At 43.1% G+C, this 18,488-nt stretch overlaps 2 protein-coding genes across 3 annotated transcripts in view; one reads left to right on the top strand and one right to left on the bottom strand.

The window, feature by feature from the left end:
• Positions 1-3,156: 3,156 nt before the first annotated feature.
• On the top strand, positions 3,157-6,872 carry TEFM (transcription elongation factor, mitochondrial). Its single transcript, XM_050920790.1, has 4 exons — positions 3,157-3,251; positions 4,497-4,966; positions 5,186-5,335; positions 6,385-6,872. The coding sequence occupies exons 1-4, from the start codon at positions 3,206-3,208 to the stop codon at positions 6,817-6,819; spliced, it is 1,101 nt and encodes a 366-aa protein (XP_050776747.1). The 5' UTR covers positions 3,157-3,205; the 3' UTR covers positions 6,820-6,872.
• A 2,000-nt stretch (positions 6,873-8,872) lies between these two features.
• The window catches only part of ATAD5 (ATPase family AAA domain containing 5), a 28,591-nt gene continuing 18,975 nt past the window's right edge, over positions 8,873-18,488 (bottom strand). The window contains exons 16-23 of one of the 2 annotated variants that reach the window (XM_050920761.1): positions 17,361-17,479; positions 16,221-16,314; positions 15,853-15,917; positions 14,746-14,926; positions 13,428-13,606; positions 12,250-13,082; positions 10,557-10,724; positions 8,873-10,359 (exon numbers count right to left, since the gene is read on the bottom strand). In XM_050920761.1, the coding sequence (XP_050776718.1) occupies positions 10,281-10,359; positions 10,557-10,724; positions 12,250-13,082; positions 13,428-13,606; positions 14,746-14,926; positions 15,853-15,917; positions 16,221-16,314; positions 17,361-17,479 (1,718 nt within the window). In that variant the 3' untranslated portion in view covers positions 8,873-10,280. Of the gene's footprint in view, positions 10,360-10,556; positions 10,725-12,249; positions 13,083-13,427; positions 13,607-14,745; positions 14,952-15,852; positions 15,918-16,220; positions 16,315-17,360; positions 17,480-18,488 lie in introns of those variants that run through there. The other variant, XM_050920763.1, reaches the window with a different exon arrangement.

The following is an 18,488-nucleotide window of genomic DNA, read 5'->3' as shown; positions in this document are numbered from 1 at the left end:
CCAAGTGCCCTATCCATAGGAACAGTAACCCTAGGGCGGGACGCCCTACCCTTAGGTAACCTAACCCTAGCTCCAAGTTCCCTACCTATAGGAACCCTAACCCTAGCTCCAAGTGCCCTAACTGTAGGAACCCTATCCCTAGGGCGAGGTGCCGTATCCAGAGGAACTCTAACCGTAGCTCCAAGTGCCCTACCCATAGGAACCCTAACCCTAACTCCAAGTGCGCTACCCTTAGGAACCCTCACCCTAGGGCGTGGCGCCCTACCCATAGGAACTCTAAGGGACTGATAGACCGCGGGGAGGGGACTTGGGAAGAGGCAGTGGGGAGAGGTAGCCTTGCCCTAGGGATATTTCCTCTTACCGGGTGTCCCGCAGTCTGTGCACTGGGAGGTCCCTGTCCCAGCTTCTCTCAGCAGCTCTAGTAGCAGTGTCTTGTTGAACTCCCGATCCACCATCCTGCCACTGGCCGCTCCGCCCGGGGATGGCCACGTGCTGCCGTGTCCCCGAGACTGCTGGGGGCGAGTCTCCAGCCTAGCCTGGCAGAAGCAGCACCGGCTGCACTTCAGCCGGAGTAGCCTGGAAATGAGGAAACGTGATTCCTGCTCCAGTCCGAGTGGAAGAGTCGGGGATGCTCGGCCACTGCCCATCAGGGCACTTCCCCGTCCCCCCCGGCCCTCAGTCCCCCCGATCACAACTGTCCCCTGCCTCTCTCGCCCGGGGCTGCATGGCTCAGGAAGCCCCCCAGCCCAATGCAGGAAAATCATAGAAGATCAGAGTTGGAAGAGACCTCAGGAGGTTCTAGTCCAATCCCCTGCTCAAAGCAGGACCAACCCCAACTAAATCATCCCAGCCAGGGATGTTGTGTTGGTGGAGGAACAAAGCTTGCCAGGGCAAATTCCCTGGGGGGGGGGGGATACCAGCCCAGCCCCCGCCCCCTCTCGCTTAATCCTGCTCTCCTGGTTACAGTAGAACGTCACTCAGTCCCCCTCCTCTGTCCTCTCTGCCTCACCTCCCCCGCCGGCCAGGGGAGAGCTCTGGGGTAGTGCTGTGAACAGCCCTCATAGATGGAGCCTAGGAGAGTTGGGGACTCTCGGGCTGTGGATCACACAGATCCGACCCTAGCGGGGCTGGGAGCTCTGGTTTTGTGGCTTTCACAGATCAGACCCTAGCAGGGTTGGGAACTCTGGGGGTTGTGGGTCAGGGTCACACAGATCAGACCCTGGGGGGGGATTTGGGAAGCTGTGAGCTGTGGATGACACAGATCAGACCCTAGCGGGGTTGGGAGCTCTGGGGGTTGTGTGTCACACAGATCAGACCCTAGTGGGGCTGGGAGCTCTGAGGGCTGTGGGTCACACAGATCAGACCTGGGGGGTTGGGAGCTCTGGGGGTTGTGGGTCACACAGATCAGACCCTGGGAGGTTGAGAGCTCTGGGGGTTGTAGGTCACACAGATCAGACCCTGGGGGGCTGGGAGCTCTGGGGGTTGTGGGTCACACAGATCAGACCCTAGCAGGGCTGGGAGCTCTGGGGGTTGTGGGTCACACAGATCAGACTCTAGCGGGGCTGGGAGCTCTGGAGGTTGTGGGTCACACAGATTAGACCCTAGCGGGGCTGGGAGCTCTGGGGGCTGTGGGTCACACAGATCAGACCCTGGGGGGGTGGGAGCTCTGGGGGTTGTGAGTCACACAGATCAGACCCTGGGGAGCTGGGAGCTCTGGGGGTTGTGAGTCACACAGATCAGATCCTAACAGGGTTGGGAGCTCTGGGGGTTGTGGGTCACACAGATCAGACCCTGGGGGGCTGGGAGCTCTGGGGGTTGTGGGTCACACAGATCAGACCCTGGGGGGCTGGGAGCTCTGGGGGCTGTGGGTCACACAGATCAGACCCTGGGGGGCTGGGAGCTCTGGGGGTTGTGTGTCACACAGATCAGACCCTGGGGGGTTGGGAGCTCTGGGGGTTGTGAGTCACACAGATCAGATCCTAACAGGGTTGGGAGCTCTGGGGGCTGTGGGTCACACAGATCAAACCCTGGGGGCTGGGAGCTCTGCGGGTTGTGGGTCACACAGATCGGACCCTGGGTGGCTGGGAGCTCTGGGGGTTGTGGGTCACACAGATCAGACCCTGGGGGGCTGGGAGCTCTGGGGGTTGTGTGTCACACAGATCAGACCCTGGGGGGTTGGGAGCTCTGGGGGTTGAGTCACACAGATCAGATCCTAACAGGGTTGGGAGCTCTGGGGGCTGTGGGTCACACAGATCAGACCCTGGGGGGCTGGGAGCTCTGGGGGTTGTGGGTCACACAGATCAGACCCTGGGGGGTTGGGAGCTCTGGGGGCTGTGGGTCACACAGATCAGACCTGGGGGGCTGGGAGCTCTGGGGGTTGTGGGTCACATAGATCAGACTCTGGGGGCTGGGAGCTCTGGGGGTTGTGGGTCACACAGATCAGACCCTGGGGGGCTGGGAGCTCTGGGGGTTGTGGGTCACACAGATCAGATCCTAGCGGGGTTGGGAGCTCTGGGGGCTGTGGGTCACACAGATCAGACCCTGGGGGGTTGGGAGCTCTGAGGGCTGTGGGTCACACAGATCAGACCTGGGAGGCTGGGAGCTCTGGGGGCTGTGGGTCACGCAGATCAGGCCCTGGGGGCTGGGAGCTCTGGGGGTTGTGTGTCACACAGATCAGACCCTAGTGGGGCTGGGAGCTCTGGGGGTTGTGGGTCACACAGATCAGACCTGGGGGGTTGGGAGCTCTGAGGGTTGTGAGTCACACAGATCAGACCTGGGGGGCTGGGAGCTCTGGGGGTTGTGGGTCACACAGGTCAGGCCTGGGGGGCTGGGAGCTCCGGGGGTTGTGGGTCACACAGATCAGACCTGGGGGGCTGGGAGCTCTGGGGGTTGTGGGTCACAGATCAGACCTGGGGGGCTGGGAGCTCCGGGGGTTGTGGGTCACACAGATCAGACCTGGGGGGCTGGGAGCTCTGGAGGTTGTGCCTCTCACCCTGGGGCTAGGGCAGTTGCGGCACTGCCCCGGGGCGCACTACTCCCCCCGTTTGCTGGCAGTACAGGGGAAGGCCACTGTGGGGAGCCAGACCCGGTCTCGCTTCTGCCCGGCCCACCCTGAGGCCGGAACGTTTCTTACCAGCCGTGCGGGCCGCGGCCTCTTTCTCCCGGACGTACCGGGCGGAGGGGGGCGGGCAGCGCGGCGGGCAGGATGCGTTTCAGTGCCTGGCTCCCGAGCCTCCTCCGCAGAGGCAGAGGTGTGGGGAGAGGGGTTCCGGGGGTGGGTGTGTCTGTCTGGCGGGGGGAGGGAAGGTTTGCTGGGAAGGCGTGTCTCGCCCCCTTTGTGCCTGGTTCTGGGTGATAGCAGCAGAAACCTGCCGCTTGGGAGTTGCCTGGCCCTTATCTGTGCCTTGGTTGCCCTGCGTTCAGCGCTGGCCTGACACACGCGTCCTGTTGGACTCCTTCCTAGGGGCTGATCAGACAGCGCCGAGCACGTCTTGGGGTGTGACAGGGTTGGTGAAAGAGACACGCTCGCCAGCCCCCGAGAGCTCTTTCTTGGAGCTGGAAGCTCATCTCTTTCACCCACAGTAGTTGGTCCAGTAACAGATATTGCCTCCCGCACCATGGCCCTCTAATATCCTGGGACTTACAGGCTGCAACTCCACTGCAAACAACGCTTTCTGGTGATCTTTCGAGGCCCACCCACTTATCCCGGTCCAACACTAAAACACGCAGATATAAGCTTCCCCCGCCCCTCTCCAATGCCTTATGGACAGTCTCATAGTGTAGAGGAGGCCTCTCTGGTAGGGGATTTGCTCTCCAAGGCCCATGGGTGACACTGCTCTTATTCACTATACCTTGATGAATTTAGCTTGACAGCCCTGTGGGCTAAAGTGGTCCATTTGCCTGCAGTAGGCAGTGGCAGTACAAACCCTGCTGCTTCTCCAATGGGCCTCAAGCCAACCTTGGTTAAGAGGAGCAACCTCTGTGGCTGAGTGGGTAATTCAGTCTCCATGCTCCTTTGCTCCTGGTGCAGCTAGGATCTGGGGAACAGCTAGTAGCAGTGGTGAATGTGACAGTGGTAGCTTTTGTGAAAGTGATACTTACCCCCTAAGAAAGAGACTGAAACAATCCACTACTTTCACAGGTCATTGACCATCTATCCAATGGGTTTGGGTCATTACTTACCAGGGCTAGATCTAAGTGGGGTCATAGAACACCAGCTTGTTAATGGGTGGCAATAAATTTCAATTAAAAAAAACACCAACACAAATAGCAGAAGTTTAAAATGATGGGTGGCCCTTTTCTCTAACTCTGAATTTTCCTGTAACCTGTTTGAAATGGTTCTGATCCTAATTTTAATTAAAGGGAATTAAAAAGCTGGCCAACACTTTTTCTTTGTATGGCACAGAAGTAAATTTGTGTGGCGTGTCCCAATGAGGTATGGATGTATGTGTTCAGTAAGTTAATGAATACAGTGTTTTAACTCATTTTTTCTTCAGGAAGCTATTTCTTTCATGTCCCTTTGGGTTCATGTCAGCTTCAGCCCCTGAACCATTCCTGGTGTCAGAAAAAATCAACATCTGCTGTACAACACAACTCTGTCAATTCCCCAACGATGAATCAAACCTTCAAGACACCAGAAGATGCACTCTCTAATTTGTACTCCTCTGAACAACAATCTGCCATCCTGCAAGTGCTCAACACAGCATCTGAGAGAGAGCTTTCCACCATTAAACTATTGCGGGGAAGAAAGTCTGTCAATGTAATTGAGCATAGGGAAAAATATGGACCGTTTCAGAACTTGCAGAGTTTATTGAATGTCCCTCTCTTTCAATATAAAACTGTTGTTAAGGTGTGTAACTTTATCCTCAATCCATCTGAGAAAGGAGATAGAAGAGAGAGAAAAATACAAGACACCAGGCCTTCAATGAGGTTTATTAAACCTGAAATAGAAAGAGAGAGGTTGGAGGTATACAACATTTTTAATTTGATTTTATCAAGAAACTATTTATTTTCAGAGTAAACTTGTTATTCCCATAAATCAATTATGAATTTTAATAAAAATTCATCAGAGTAGATATAATACACTTATTGTAAGAAGTGGTATTTTTCCCAAGACATCAAATAATATTTAGAACTTAGTGATTTACATTTTAAAAATGCATAATTATTTTTTTCTCCTTTTCAGACTTTAGATAGCATTGTGTCTATTGTTTTTGGCACCCGTAAAATTGCATGGGCGCATGTTGATCGAAATCTAGCAGTTCATGACTGGCAACAAGAAGAGTGTGGTAGATTCATGAAAGGAACCTATATTCCAGCAGTATATCTGGAAGAAGTAAGTAGCGCGTGCTTGAGACTTTAATAAGCATCAACTCCTCCCCTTGTATCTCTGTTAATCTTAAATTGCTTGTTCTTAGGGCTGTCATCGTACAGTATGTAAAAATTAACAATTTTCCAAGGCAGGGCTGCCTTTTTAGCAATTCTTTTAAGCTGTATTTATTTTGCTAGTTTGATCTCATTAGAAATCCTTCAGAATTGAAAACAGACCCCTATAACATTTGTAAAGCAGAACTGTAACTATGCAATCAACCTTTGATAAAGAATCTAGCAAGTTAGTAGCCCTTAAAATGTATCCTATAGTCAGTGTGTGCAGGATGCAGGACTTGAGTTTGCAGACAGAAATGGGAAGGCTGGCTTCTTTCCAACAGTTTTTTTTTATTTCTGCAAGAAAGATGCACCCACTCCCTCCCTCTACACTGCAGATAGACATCTGTGACTTGGGCTCACAGGTCTCAGGCTGTGGGGCTGTTTAATTGTGATGTAGACATTCTGGCTGATGCTGCAGCCCCAGCTCTGGGACCCTCCCACCACACAGGGTCCTAGAGTGTGGGCAGTTAAACAGCTCTGCATCCCAAACTCCATATGCCCAAGTCATCTGGCATGAGCCAGTCATGGGTTTTTAATTGCAGTGTAGACATACCCTTGAAGTACTTATGAACACTAAGGCTGAGCTGGTTGTAACGGCCACTTTACCACAGTATTTATAATCTCTAACACCTTCTTAGTACAATTTGTGTATGCTAGAGGACTGGTTAACGCTCTAATTTTCACCATAAATTTCAGTTTCCTTAAATTTAGGCTGAAACAAGTGATCTTCAAAGTAGTACAGAAGCAGAGTTTGTCAAAAATGTGCAATTTGGATACTTTTTTCATTGAAATTCCCACAAAGTGGGTAAAGTTTTCATGAAGACTACGTTCCACTTTTGACTAGACTGTTACATTTCTTATAAAAGCCACCTTCATCTTTGAGAGACAGTAACTATGAAATCTGCTGCTTTGATTTCTGGTTTAAATGAATCATGCTTATTTGTTTCTCACTTCCAGATTTCTTCAGTAGTTTCTAAGATTCCTGAAGCTGATCTTTATATTCTGGAAAAAAGTGGACTGTCTGCTCAAAATACAAATCTCTTTCCTATAACATTACATCTTCGCACTGTGGAAGCTATGTTGTATGCCCTATTACAAAAGACACTTATGCAAGATGGCCAGCACAAGGTACTAAGTATGGCCCGAAGCACTGTAGGAAAACACTTTGGATTGATGGTAGGAGACTCTCGGTCTAGTGGAATGGACCTGGTGAAGCAGTTTCTCTTACAGTCTGTTACCCAAGAACAGCCCCGGTTGTCCTTTCCCCGGAACAAGGTGGTACGTTACAGAAACCTATTTTCTTCAGTCACCCAAAACAGAGATGAGGAGATGTGTGATTCATTACTGCAGGCTCTAGCCTTCTATGAACTTCTATTAAACAACACTACTTAAACCTTTTACTGTTATGGGTAGAACCACAATAAACTTACATCTGTTTTGATCAAGTATCAGATATTTACTGACACATTAAATGATGTGCTGATGAGCAGAAGCCAAGTTTACGTGTGCTGTTCGCTGCTATCAAAGCAATCTCACTCTGATTTTTCTGTATTCAAAGTATCTTTGGAGGACTTGTACGTCACATGAGGCTGTAACCTCAGCTGCCCAAATGAACAGATGCTGATTCTTATGCTTTTCTACACATGCAGTTGTTCCTGATTAATTTTGTGTAGACACATTTATTCAGGAATAAATCCAGAATCATTCCATGTGTAGACAAACCCTTGTTTACAATAAAGTGTGATGTGTCTTCCAGAGTGATTGTAAAATAAGAGGTGACCTTCCCCACCTCTCTGGTCACATCTCCAGCAGTATCAGTCTACTTTCCTCCTAGTCTTTCCACTTGCCTCAGTGATCCCATCCCCTGACTCTCCCCTCATACAAACATGTTTTAGTCTCTCCCATCTTAAACAAATCCATCCTTGACTCCACTTGTCTCTCCAACTACTGCTCCTTCTCCCTCTTGATAGACACTCTGGGACAGGTGGTGAACACTTTGGACTTGACATGTTCCAAGAGAAGGGCTGCAGTAGCTGAGAAGTAACATACCCTATCAGGCCAGAGGTCCACACTGATCAGCCACTGGGTAGCGCATCTCATCAAGCTAGCATATCTCAGCTTTATGTTATTCCTGGGGACAATCTGCACTTACAGATTCTGTGCCAAAAATTTAAATATTCTGCAATTTTAAAATTCTGCAAATTTTATCAAAATAACACTCCATAATCACCCCACTTTCAATTATTTTGGTAATTTATTTCAAAATACCTGTCAGCAAGTGTGTCTAACAATACAGACACACAAAATCTCCTCTAGTAGTAGAGTTAAAGAAACCTCTATGACTACCCAATTCTTGTTTCTCTGCCCCTCTCCCAGAGCCCACCTGGGGGGCAAGACACCCCCAACCCCTCCAAACCCAGAGCCCACCTACATCCCTCTCCCCCCTCATACTAGGGTGACCAGATATCCTGATTTTATAGGGACAGTCCCAATTTGGGGGGCTTTTTCTTACATAGGCACCTATTACCCCCCACTCCGTCCCAATTTTTTTACACTTGCTATCTGGTCACCCTAGCCAATACACCCAAACCACCTCCTCCCCAGAGCCCAGCTGAGGGCCCCCCCTTCCCCAGACAGCTGTTTCCCCTCCCCCTCCCCGAACCCAGGGACCCAGAGGGAGAAAAAGCCTGATGCTCAATCCCAGACTTGCATGGAGTTGCCTGCATGCTGCCCTCTCCTTTCCTCAGGGCATGCTGGGAACTGCAGCTGCCAGAAACCCTCTAGTTCTCTCTCCTTCCCCACCAGTAGTGTCTTCTATGTGCAAGCTGGGCTCTGCTGTGTTCAGTGGCCCTTAGTGGCAGTTAGCAGCACTGCAGCCCATTTCTGTGGAGGAAAGAAAATTCTTGCACTGGCATTGCACAGAGGTGCACAATCCTTCCAGGAGTATTATGTGCACCGTAAGTGGCATTAGAGGCATAAGGTGTAGGGGGGGCGGGGGAGGCAAAAGGCAAAACTGCAGTACTTCTTGGGTGGAATACATTTTTTGCAGGGGAAAAAAATTCTGCACTGGACATGAAATCTGCGCATGCACAGAATTGCTCCAGGAGTAATAAATGAGGGAATGGTTGAGAGCTGCACTCAGAACTGTGACACCAAACATCATGCCTAAGCCCTGGGGGATGCATGTTCCCCTTTCCTCCCCAGGAGGAGGACCCAGGGACACTACCCCACATCTGGGTAGAGGAAGCACCTGAAAAACATTGAACATTTTTGGCAGGTTGGGGTTTTGTGGCTTTTTTTATGTTACCAAAACCAAGCATACTTTCTAAACCTAAAAATAAATAATCTGAAATAGGATTAGGATTTGTGTAGTATTAAAACCTTTAAAGGGGTCATAGCTACATAAATAACCGTATACAGTAGACACTGTGAAGATAAATATACATTTACAAACAGTGGGTATATTTTATTCTTTACAAAACTGTACAGAATCAATTGATATTTAAAATATTAGTGCATTTAGACCTTTGATACAACTCATTAAGAGTTGTTTAGCTACCATTTAATAAATATACACCACATTCTGTTGCTTGAAATCTTGCACTAATCTTAAAATAACAATTTAGTTTGTCATAAGCATGTTCAGAAGTTAACTATAATGAAAGAAACCAGGAAAACATAGGGAGAAAAGGCAGCTAGAGGGTGCTAAAACAACTGGTCTCCTCAAAAGTTATAGGAATGTCTAATTAATTGATGTGCAATTTTGTGTCCCTATACTGAACCTTACATGTTAGTCTTTAGAGCAACAGTCCAAACGTGATATTGGCCGTGAAAAGAGTATTTGAATAAATGTGTCATTTAGAAAAAAAAATACTTTCAGGTGATAAAAGGCAGGGGTTTAGATCATCACATTTTAAATCTTACCTATCATATTGCCAGAATATGAAGAGTTGTACCAATGTCTCACCACAAATTTATTTCCTTTCAGATATAAAACAGATTTTAACCTCAGGTAACTGGGCTGAAGTCTTTCAAATATAAAATACAATATACAAAATAGAACACAATATACAAGATTAGCAGAAGTTATATGTTATTAAATAATTCAGAGGTAATACAGATACAGAAGTGTTCTTTACAAAATTTTGCCTTATCTGTTTGGGCCCCATCTAGGACTATAGTAAACATTTTCTCCCCATTTAAGATAAACACACTGGCCTGGCAACTGTAAATAAAATGCATGGAATAAAATGAAACTGAGGTATACAAATATGCACATTATGAGGCAATGTACTTTAATTTATTTCATTTTAAGCATTTTTTTACTCAGGTTTTCCTAATTTATTCTTGCGATTAGTTAGAGGCTTACAGTTTTTACAAAAGTCTTGCATCAGGCAGGTTATTTGGCAACTCTTTTAAAAATCCAGGCCGAAACCACTGCCTATGCCAATGAAGCAGGTTTCTCATGGGAAAACACTGAGTGGAACTTGTGGCAATGGTTCATTACTCAAGCACCTCTTGCTACCCAAATAGATGGATTAATTCTCCTTAATGGAAAGTGCACCTTTAGGGCAGCAATCAGAGGAAAGAATTATAAAGTGGTCCCGAAAGGTGCACAGATAGACTAAATGCTTTTGAACACACTGGAGTAGATAGAAGCACCAAAAGAACCCACATTTGGATTGTGGAAAGCAATACTATCTCACAGCAGAAATATACAGTTTGCATTTTTAAATACTCAAAGATTTAATATACAAATCACTCTTTGAATATACAATACAAACTAAATGATATGGTAAAATCAAAGTACCATATAAACCAATCTGTACAAGACACTACTCATATAAAATATTTTAAGGGAAGTCAGCTGCCAGACTGTAAACAGTTGCTTTGGGTATTTCAAGGTGAATTCCTTCAAGATAATGCAGGAACCTGTCAAAAGAAATCAGAATGAACAGAAGAGGATTGATAGTCAATTTTCAAAGATTAGGCAATGATTTTGAATGCAGCACATTTGAGACAAACTGTTCATGCATTCATTTGTTGAAGTTACTTGATAAATGTTTCTAAAGTTTACTAAAAACACTATTATGCTAAAATGTAACAGATAAGGGTAAACCTAAACCTACCTTCTTTTAGTCTTCCCTTGTTCTTTAAGTTTCTCTGACCTACAAATATTGCGGAGGGTGGGCAGGTATTCAGTTATACTAGCTTGCCTGTTAACCAGGCTTAAAGGAGTTCTAGTGGAAAGTACAGTTTTGATGACTTCCAGCCTCTTCTGTGCTTTTCTGTGAATGCTGAAAAAAAGGAGAACGAATCTTTATTGTTTCTTGTTCAAACATACAAAAGTACCAGTATAACTCCATGAGGATCAAAACCACTGATTTAAAACTCCACAGAAATCACAGCTGCCAACTTTCATGCAGTAAGCAAGCACCTGGCTTTCACAATAAGCCAAAAAAAAAAAAAAAAAAAAAAAAAAAATCAAGCTAATCTCATTTCAAAACAAGGTCAAAACAAGCCAATCCCTAAGAACCCCAACATTCTGTGACTAGATCTGCTGTGCATCCCCGGCTCTCCCCCCCCCCCACCCCTGCTTGCTCCCCCTTGCCAGGAGCCAATCAAAAAAAAAGAAGCTACAAGCCACTTAAGCCAAAAACAAATCTGACTTGTAGGTTGTGTCGACTCCTCTGCAAAAAAAGCCACAGCCAGAGGAGGGACCACAAGACAAGCTCTCTGCTCTGCTCTGTAGATTCTCCAAATTCAGCCCTGAAAAGAAGTGTTGAGGGAGGTCTTTCTAGGCGTGGTCCTCATTTATATGTTTCGCATGCACACACAAAGAGACCATGGTGCACTCCAGAACATCTGTTCTTGGCAGCAAAGTGCCCAATGTTGGGGCTAGCCAGAATACAGGCTTCACACTGTATCACACTAATTTTTTCCATGTCACAACATGTGCCCATTTTAGACCTTTGCATAATTTTGATATCATCTAAATACATGTCAACACATTTTTACATTTGAGCTCAATCAGGCAGAGTGACTTGTTTTAAAACAATTTTGAATGGCTAGAAGATTTATTTCTTCATGTATTATTTTTATAGTAATTAGTTAAGTAAAGTATTCTTTACCATATGTGACAGTAGTTGGTATAATAGGTAATTACGCTGTTGTAGACTAAAATCAAACCTTTATATTAATACTTGTTAACATTAATAAAGACAATTTGCTCTAATGCCATATTCAAGGTTTTTCTTCTCTTGATTTTAAAAGACATACTACAAAAATATCCACATTTGATCTAGTTTTAATGTTCTCAGGCCCCAATCCTGCAAAAGATGTGCATGTAGTTTAGACTCTCAATGACACTACTCATGTGAGTAAAGTTATTCACATGCATAAGAGCTTGCAGGATTAGGTTTGCAGGGAGCATCAGTTTGCCTATTCCACTTAATTCTCTAAAATGTGTGGTCTTTCCAGGCAAATACTCAATTTTTATAGCAAACCAGAGTAGTGCTAACACTCATGAGCAAGCTTATTATAACCAGTTGATTCAAAACAATGAAGGACTTTAAACAAAATCTTAACTATACATTACTATTAGAAAAAAAAAGTTCTTAAAAACGAAAAATACCTTGCCACTGTCCTTTCTGAGGTGTATAAAAATTAACACTAGGCCATTCTGGGCCATTTGTTTTTATGCACAAGTCCACATCCAAGAAACAGTACAAATATTAGTGGGATGAGAGCTGGTGAATCCTTCCCTTCCCCAGCTGATATTTGTACTGCATTGCAAGTATGTTAGTGAGGTTTTAGTCTTACCTTAAATCAGCCGATTGACCAAAGAATATATCATTTCTGTCTTTTGAAATATGCAGAGTAATTTCCTCAATTTGATCTCTTCCTAGTGTTTTACAGGGGTTCAAGGAGGCTTCCATGCTTTGTGAAATACTAGCAGAGCACTTATTAAAACTGAGTGCTTCTACGACTGCCTTTAGTTCACTACAGCTTTGAGAACTCCACCAATCAATGTTTTCTATACTAAACTCATCAGAAAGACCATTTTTAATCTTGCCATTTGTCCAATTAAACTCTTCATTTTTACAAAACTCTTTCGGTTTCATTACATTCGCATTTAGGCAGCAATCTAAGAAAGACATGTTCTCGACAAATTCACTTAGTGAATTCAGACAATGAGATGCAAGAGCAGAGCTTTTTTCCCGTCCCGGGATTTCAGTGTTGAATTGTTTTTCTTTTTCATTCGTCGTAAATTTTAATCCATCTTTGTTTTCTTCCAAGCACGATTCAGGAATGTCTGATGGCAAAGTTATAAATTCAGCAGAGTAGTTCAATTCAGTATCAAATAAATCACTATCATCCAATAAAGCAAGCTTTCTCTGGTGCTTCATCCTTTTAGGCTTTTTGACAGGAGTAGCTTTTTCAGAGTAATCACTATCAAGAGGTATGTCACCGGAAGAATTTGCTGTAGTCCTTTTAAATGAAGGATTAGAATTTTGTTTTGGCCCTGGAAGAACATGAACTGGCAAAGGCAGAATAAATTCAAGGTTACTATATATAAAATCGACTTTCTTCATCTGGAATTCTGTGAGCAGCTGTATCAGTTTACTCCATTCTTCTCTTGTTGTGATTTTATGCTGTAAAAACAATTACCATAATTGTTTTAATAAATGAAATATGAACCACACATAGCACGCACACACACACACACACAGCTGCCTATTCACATACACCTCAGTAGTCATCAGCCAAGGGATTGTATATTATTGGGTTACTGAGGATTTCCCAATTGGGGTTTTACATAATCCCTGAAGCAGACCTTTTGAAGACTGTGGCTAAACATTTTTGTAAGATAATTAAAATTGTGTTTGCTATAAATGCTACAGAAAATCATCAGAACATATAAAGAGCTATAGCAAATCCACATGTTTCAGATAAAATTCATTCAAAATATTAGCAACCAGACCTAATCATGAAGATACCTTAAGAAATGAAAACAAATCTTCTGAAGGCAAAATGATGTTCTTAAGGCCAAGCAAAGTCTCTAGGAAGCCAGTATCACATTTTGGAAGCTCCATCTCAGTTTGAGGACGATCATTCTCGGAACCAGTGTTTTCAGTACAAGTTATCTGATCTGTTCCTTCTGTCTCCTCTCCTCGTACTACACAGAAGATACTAGGTTTTACTTATAAAGTAAACAAGTTGTGCATGAAAATTCAGTGCTTAAATTATCCCTTTGTCGTCTCAGGTCATTCTTTTGCATGCTAAAAAATAAATTCTATTCTTATCTTCACTTCTTACTGTAATTTTGAATATTACTGACTTTCCAATTACCAACGTCCCCTTACCTGTGTTTGTTGACTCTTCCAAATCTCTCCCTTCCCGTTCTTCCTCCTTTGCTACCTCTCCATTGTAAGCAATCAACTCAATCTCTGCCTCCTGCTCCTTCTGTCCCCTTTCAGGGTATATCTACACTGTGATTAGACACTCAAAGGCTGGCCTGAGCCAGCTCACTTGAGCTGCCGGGCGCAGGCTAAGGGGCTATTTAATTGCCATGTATACATTCAGGCCAGGACTCTCCGATCTCTCAGAATCCTACAGCCCAGGGTGCAGCCCAAACCCAAAAACAGCTACACTTCAATTAACTAGCCCGTTAGCCCAAGCCTGCTGGCATGGGCTAGTCATGGATTTTTTTTAATTGCACTGCGGACATACAGACTTTTCCTCATCCAATGAAAATCCTCACTTCCTTTTGGGGCCAGGTTTTGCTTTTTCCCCTTTCTCCCTCCCAGTCTTGTTATCTTATCCATACCTCTCCAGCCCCTGCCCTGATCCCCTCTCCTTTTTTTCCCCTTCCCTCCTCCTCCAGTTTAATCTCCAAGAGCACAAGCAGCACTCCTGTGTTGGTCTAACTGCAGTCTGAGGTGCCTCTAATCATGGGTGCCTAACTCCCTATGCCGAGAGGGAACTAGGCTGGCTCTCTACTTTGCCCACTCTTGTAGCTCATGAGAAGAATGGGTAATAACCATGAAAAGCCTTAATCTTAGACACAATGGTGAAGGGCAATAAATAGGTGCAATAAATGCAGACATCAAAACTTCCAGTCGCTTAATTATTGTAAATATACTGTGATAAAAAAGCCTAAAGTAAAATTGTTGACTGTCTAGACTTCTGTCAGAAAACTGTCACATATTCAATGGTATTTTAAGAACTGTTTCACAAAAAGTGGAAGATTCTTCATCTTAGCATGAATCTTAATTTGTTTTATTATGGCTGTTCTTTAAAATTACATTAACTTACCATGAAGTGCTAAACGTTTTTCTTTCAAGCATCCACCTCCGCTCCTAACCCAAAATTGTAGATAAAGAACACTTTGTCTGATGTCACAGTTATTTGTGGTTAACAAAGTGGCAAAGTCTTTTAAATCCATTCGTAGATTCTCAGCCAAACAGAGCACTTGTAGATAGCTAGCCACGTTTATCTAAAATAAAACATAAGAGAAAAACCTGTTGAAAGACAAACAATTATCCATTCAGACCATGGCTAGTCACACTAGAAGCAAATTACTTTTGTATACTGTAATGTGCCAAGAAATTCCCTCCTATCTAGTGTTCTCTCTAGCGAAGAGGACTAAAATTGCTGGTAGATAAAATGGTGATCCCCAAACCCAACTCTAATTCCTACTGTGTGTATACAGAAGGAGGCATCACCATAGTGGACTTCACAGCAAATGGGAGTGTAAATTCTTCTGCATGGGTTCCCTCAACACCTAATGGTCGCCTCTTTCATTACTATGGAGGGCCCCCACGATCAATAGTATTTACAGAGCAACATTTGCCCCAGAGGATTTTCTTTCCTTTACCTCTTATCAACAGGCGGTCTAACAGATTTAAAATCCAAAGATTGGAAAGTAAAGGGAAAAGAACAAAAATATTTTATTTTCAAAAATTAGATTCAAGTCAAGTCTGATTTTAATTTTTTTACTGATGTTTTTAAAAAATAGTTTTTTTAATATACATTTGGACTTAATTAAAAACTATTTGCCAGTATATATCATCATCATCATCATCATCATCTTGGGCTGTTTCTTTTATATAAATACCCTGCAATAGGGTTCTTTCAGCGACTGACACTAATTTTGGCAAAATCAAGTCTATAAATGGAACTTCTACAGATATAAAATATTCTGTATCTTGTATGAAATTGTTTTACTTTAGTCTGAAAATAAATCCTTGTACAGAAGTGAAAAGTAATCAATTTTCTGTGGTAATATAATGGATTACATATAACTTGTTAAACCTACAAGTTAAAAGTTACAAACTCAAATCTGAGGTTTTCAGTTATGCTAATTAAACCCTAAACTAAAATATATTAACATTATCTGTATTCCAAAAGAGAAAAACTTACCAATGAGGGTGTTTTAAAGTTGATTTCTTCAAAGTAACCATCAAACGTTAAACTAAAAGTTGGATCTACACAAAAGATAAAATTTCACAAGGTTTAATTTTGTATCTTCAGAACTATTTTTCCTTATTTCTTAAAGCAGCCATCAAGAAAACAGCAGTGTCTTCACCTTAATATTCAAATATACCATTTGTAAAATAATCCTTTATAAATATAAAAACACAGCTGCTGTTTCAATAGAGAACACCAGATACATTAACTTTGCATTAATGTTTCCATCCTAATCTATCTGACCCTGATACTGTAATCGGATTTATCCAGGTGCACCCTTACATCTGCAGAGTCTCATTACTGAAATAAGTAATGCTCACCATTTGTAGTAAGAATTACAGGCCTCTTTGCAGTGGCCATGAATGTCTTTATTGCACTTAGAAACCCAGCATCTTCATCAAATATTATATCAACCTATAGAAAGTACAAATAAAGTGTAAAATGTTTAGTAATAGTTTCATAGTTATGGAAAGTCATGTCGTTTATTTTAACAGTGTCCAGCTTTTACCATTGATATAATTTTCACCTAAACACAGTGAAGCTAAGGAAATATAGTTGCTACAAATAAAACCCACTAGTTTGTACCTAAAGCTTTTAGGACAAAAGTCATATATGTTCAAGTTTTACAATATTTTATAGCATTGTAGTAGTGATGTTATTGTTAAGGGCAAAATAGCACTAACTTTCTCAAAATTACATTTTGAGCTATAGTTTCCCACGCTTATTCTAAACCAAAACAAATTTTTATTTTTATTTGTGGGAGAGGGAGAGGTGTGGAGGAAGTGTCATAAAAGCCATTGAGCTATTTATGTTAAAGTATGAATAAAAGACAAGAAAAAAAACTCTTTTAATGCCTGCTTAGAAATGCTTTAAACATTATTTGGTACACCTCTACCCCAACATAACATGACCCGATTTAACACTAATTCAGCTATAACACGGTAAAGCAACGCTCTGGGGGAGGGGGGGAGGGGCAGGGCTGCACGCTCCAGCGGATCAAAGCAAGTTCAATATAACACAGTTTCACCTATAAACACAGTAGGATGTTTTGGCTCCTGAGGACAGCATTATACTGGGGTAGAGGTGTACTTGGATAATTTAAAAAACAAACTTCACACATGGTATTTATGCAATTCTAAATAAGAATCTAATAGGTTTGACAGAATTAAAGAAATTTAGTTTAGAACAGCCTTGCAAAATTTTATTTGTCAATTTGCGTACTCTGAGTAACTTTTTGATAGGTGGATAAATATATAAATAGGTTTCTTCACTCTTAATCATCATGGTACAAAATTAGTAAATTTTTCATCTGGGATAATTTTTGCAAGTATGGTTCAGAAATACCTATATGGGTGAAATGACCTCTAGCTGAATTAGTTTAAAGGTGGATAATAATCCTTACTTAAATAAATATGACTGAAATATTAATTTTTCACATCAGTGACATATTTAAGTTTTACCTCTTCAAAGAGTATAAGAGATGTTGCATTTTTTTTGCTGGGTTCCTCTCCTCCCACTTCCTTGTTTGTTGACTTAGTTTGAATATCCACTTTTTCTTTAGATGAATTCTGAGTATTTGCTGCATATAGACAGAGAATGAGCCATAAGATTAATGTAAAGTTAAAAGATGATTCAAGCTGTTTAATAGGCAACTGTACAATGCATTAGTGCCCTGTATGTATGAAGTGAAAAGAAAAAAAAAAAACGGCATCAACATAAATATTCAAAACACACCTATTTTCTTTTCTGATGTCTCTAGAGGACAAAGATCTGCATAGGTTCCTGGGGATTACTGACTATTTGGGAAATGCTGACTGCCCAAGGTGCATTAACTCTTAAAGATAAAATTAGATAGGAGAAACTCATTAGGCTATCTAGTCCATGCAGGATTGTTGGTTGCTGTAATGCTCTCTTTCTCCTATTCCTTATCAGAGTACATAGGCCCGGTCCTGCAAAGACAAACACTTGCTTAACTTTCCACAAATGAATAGTCTTATTAAAGTCAATGAGGCTACTCATTTTGTAAAGCACATATATAAATCACCCCCGAGCGTCATAAGTTACACTGACATAAGTGCCAGTGTGGACAGTGCTATGTTGGTGGGAGAGCTTCTCCTGCCAACATAGCTTCTGCCGCTTGTGGGGGCTAGAATGATTAAGCTGACAGGAGACCTCTCCCCCTCAATTTAGAGCAGCTACATTAGAGCGCTTACAGCAGTGCAGCTGTGCCCATGTAAACTCTCTAGTGTAGCTGTGCCCTAAGTGTTTGCAGTAACTAGGCCTTTCCAGGGCAAGGACCCTTTCCTATTATGTGTTCATACAGCACCTAAAGAAAAGGGCCCCAATTTTGGATGGGGCCTCCAGGCACTACTATAATACAAATAATGTGTTTTCTAGTGCTTTGTCTAGTCTGTGTCATAGCTGATTATTATTCCTCATTATTTCATGTTATCCATTTCTATACATGCTATCCTATAGTTGGGATGTTAGAATGCCTACAGTTTAAAACACTGGTGGCCACCTGTGGGCCACAGGCTGCACATGGGCCATCAGGGTAAACTGCTGGCGGGTTGCGAAACAGTTTGTTA

The sequence above is a fragment of the Gopherus flavomarginatus genome, chromosome 12 (assembly GCF_025201925.1).
Source record: "Gopherus flavomarginatus isolate rGopFla2 chromosome 12, rGopFla2.mat.asm, whole genome shotgun sequence".
Lineage (NCBI taxonomy): Eukaryota > Metazoa > Chordata > Testudines > Testudinidae > Gopherus > Gopherus flavomarginatus.
This window is presented reverse-complemented; position numbering and strand designations above follow the sequence as displayed.

What these genes read in the sequence shown, in the direction of transcription:
- TEFM (XM_050920790.1), top strand. Translation starts at nt 3,206, where the DNA reads ATGCGTTTCAGTGCCTGGCTCCCGAGCCTCCTCCGCAGAGGCAGAG. An exon ending in CCTCCTCCGCAGAGGCAGAG is followed by an intron (nt 3,252 to 4,496) that starts GTGTGGGGAGAG and finishes TTTTTTCTTCAG; the next exon opens with GAAGCTATTTCTTTCATGTC. An exon ending in CAGCAGTATATCTGGAAGAA is followed by an intron (nt 5,336 to 6,384) that starts GTAAGTAGCGCG and finishes TCTCACTTCCAG; the next exon opens with ATTTCTTCAGTAGTTTCTAA.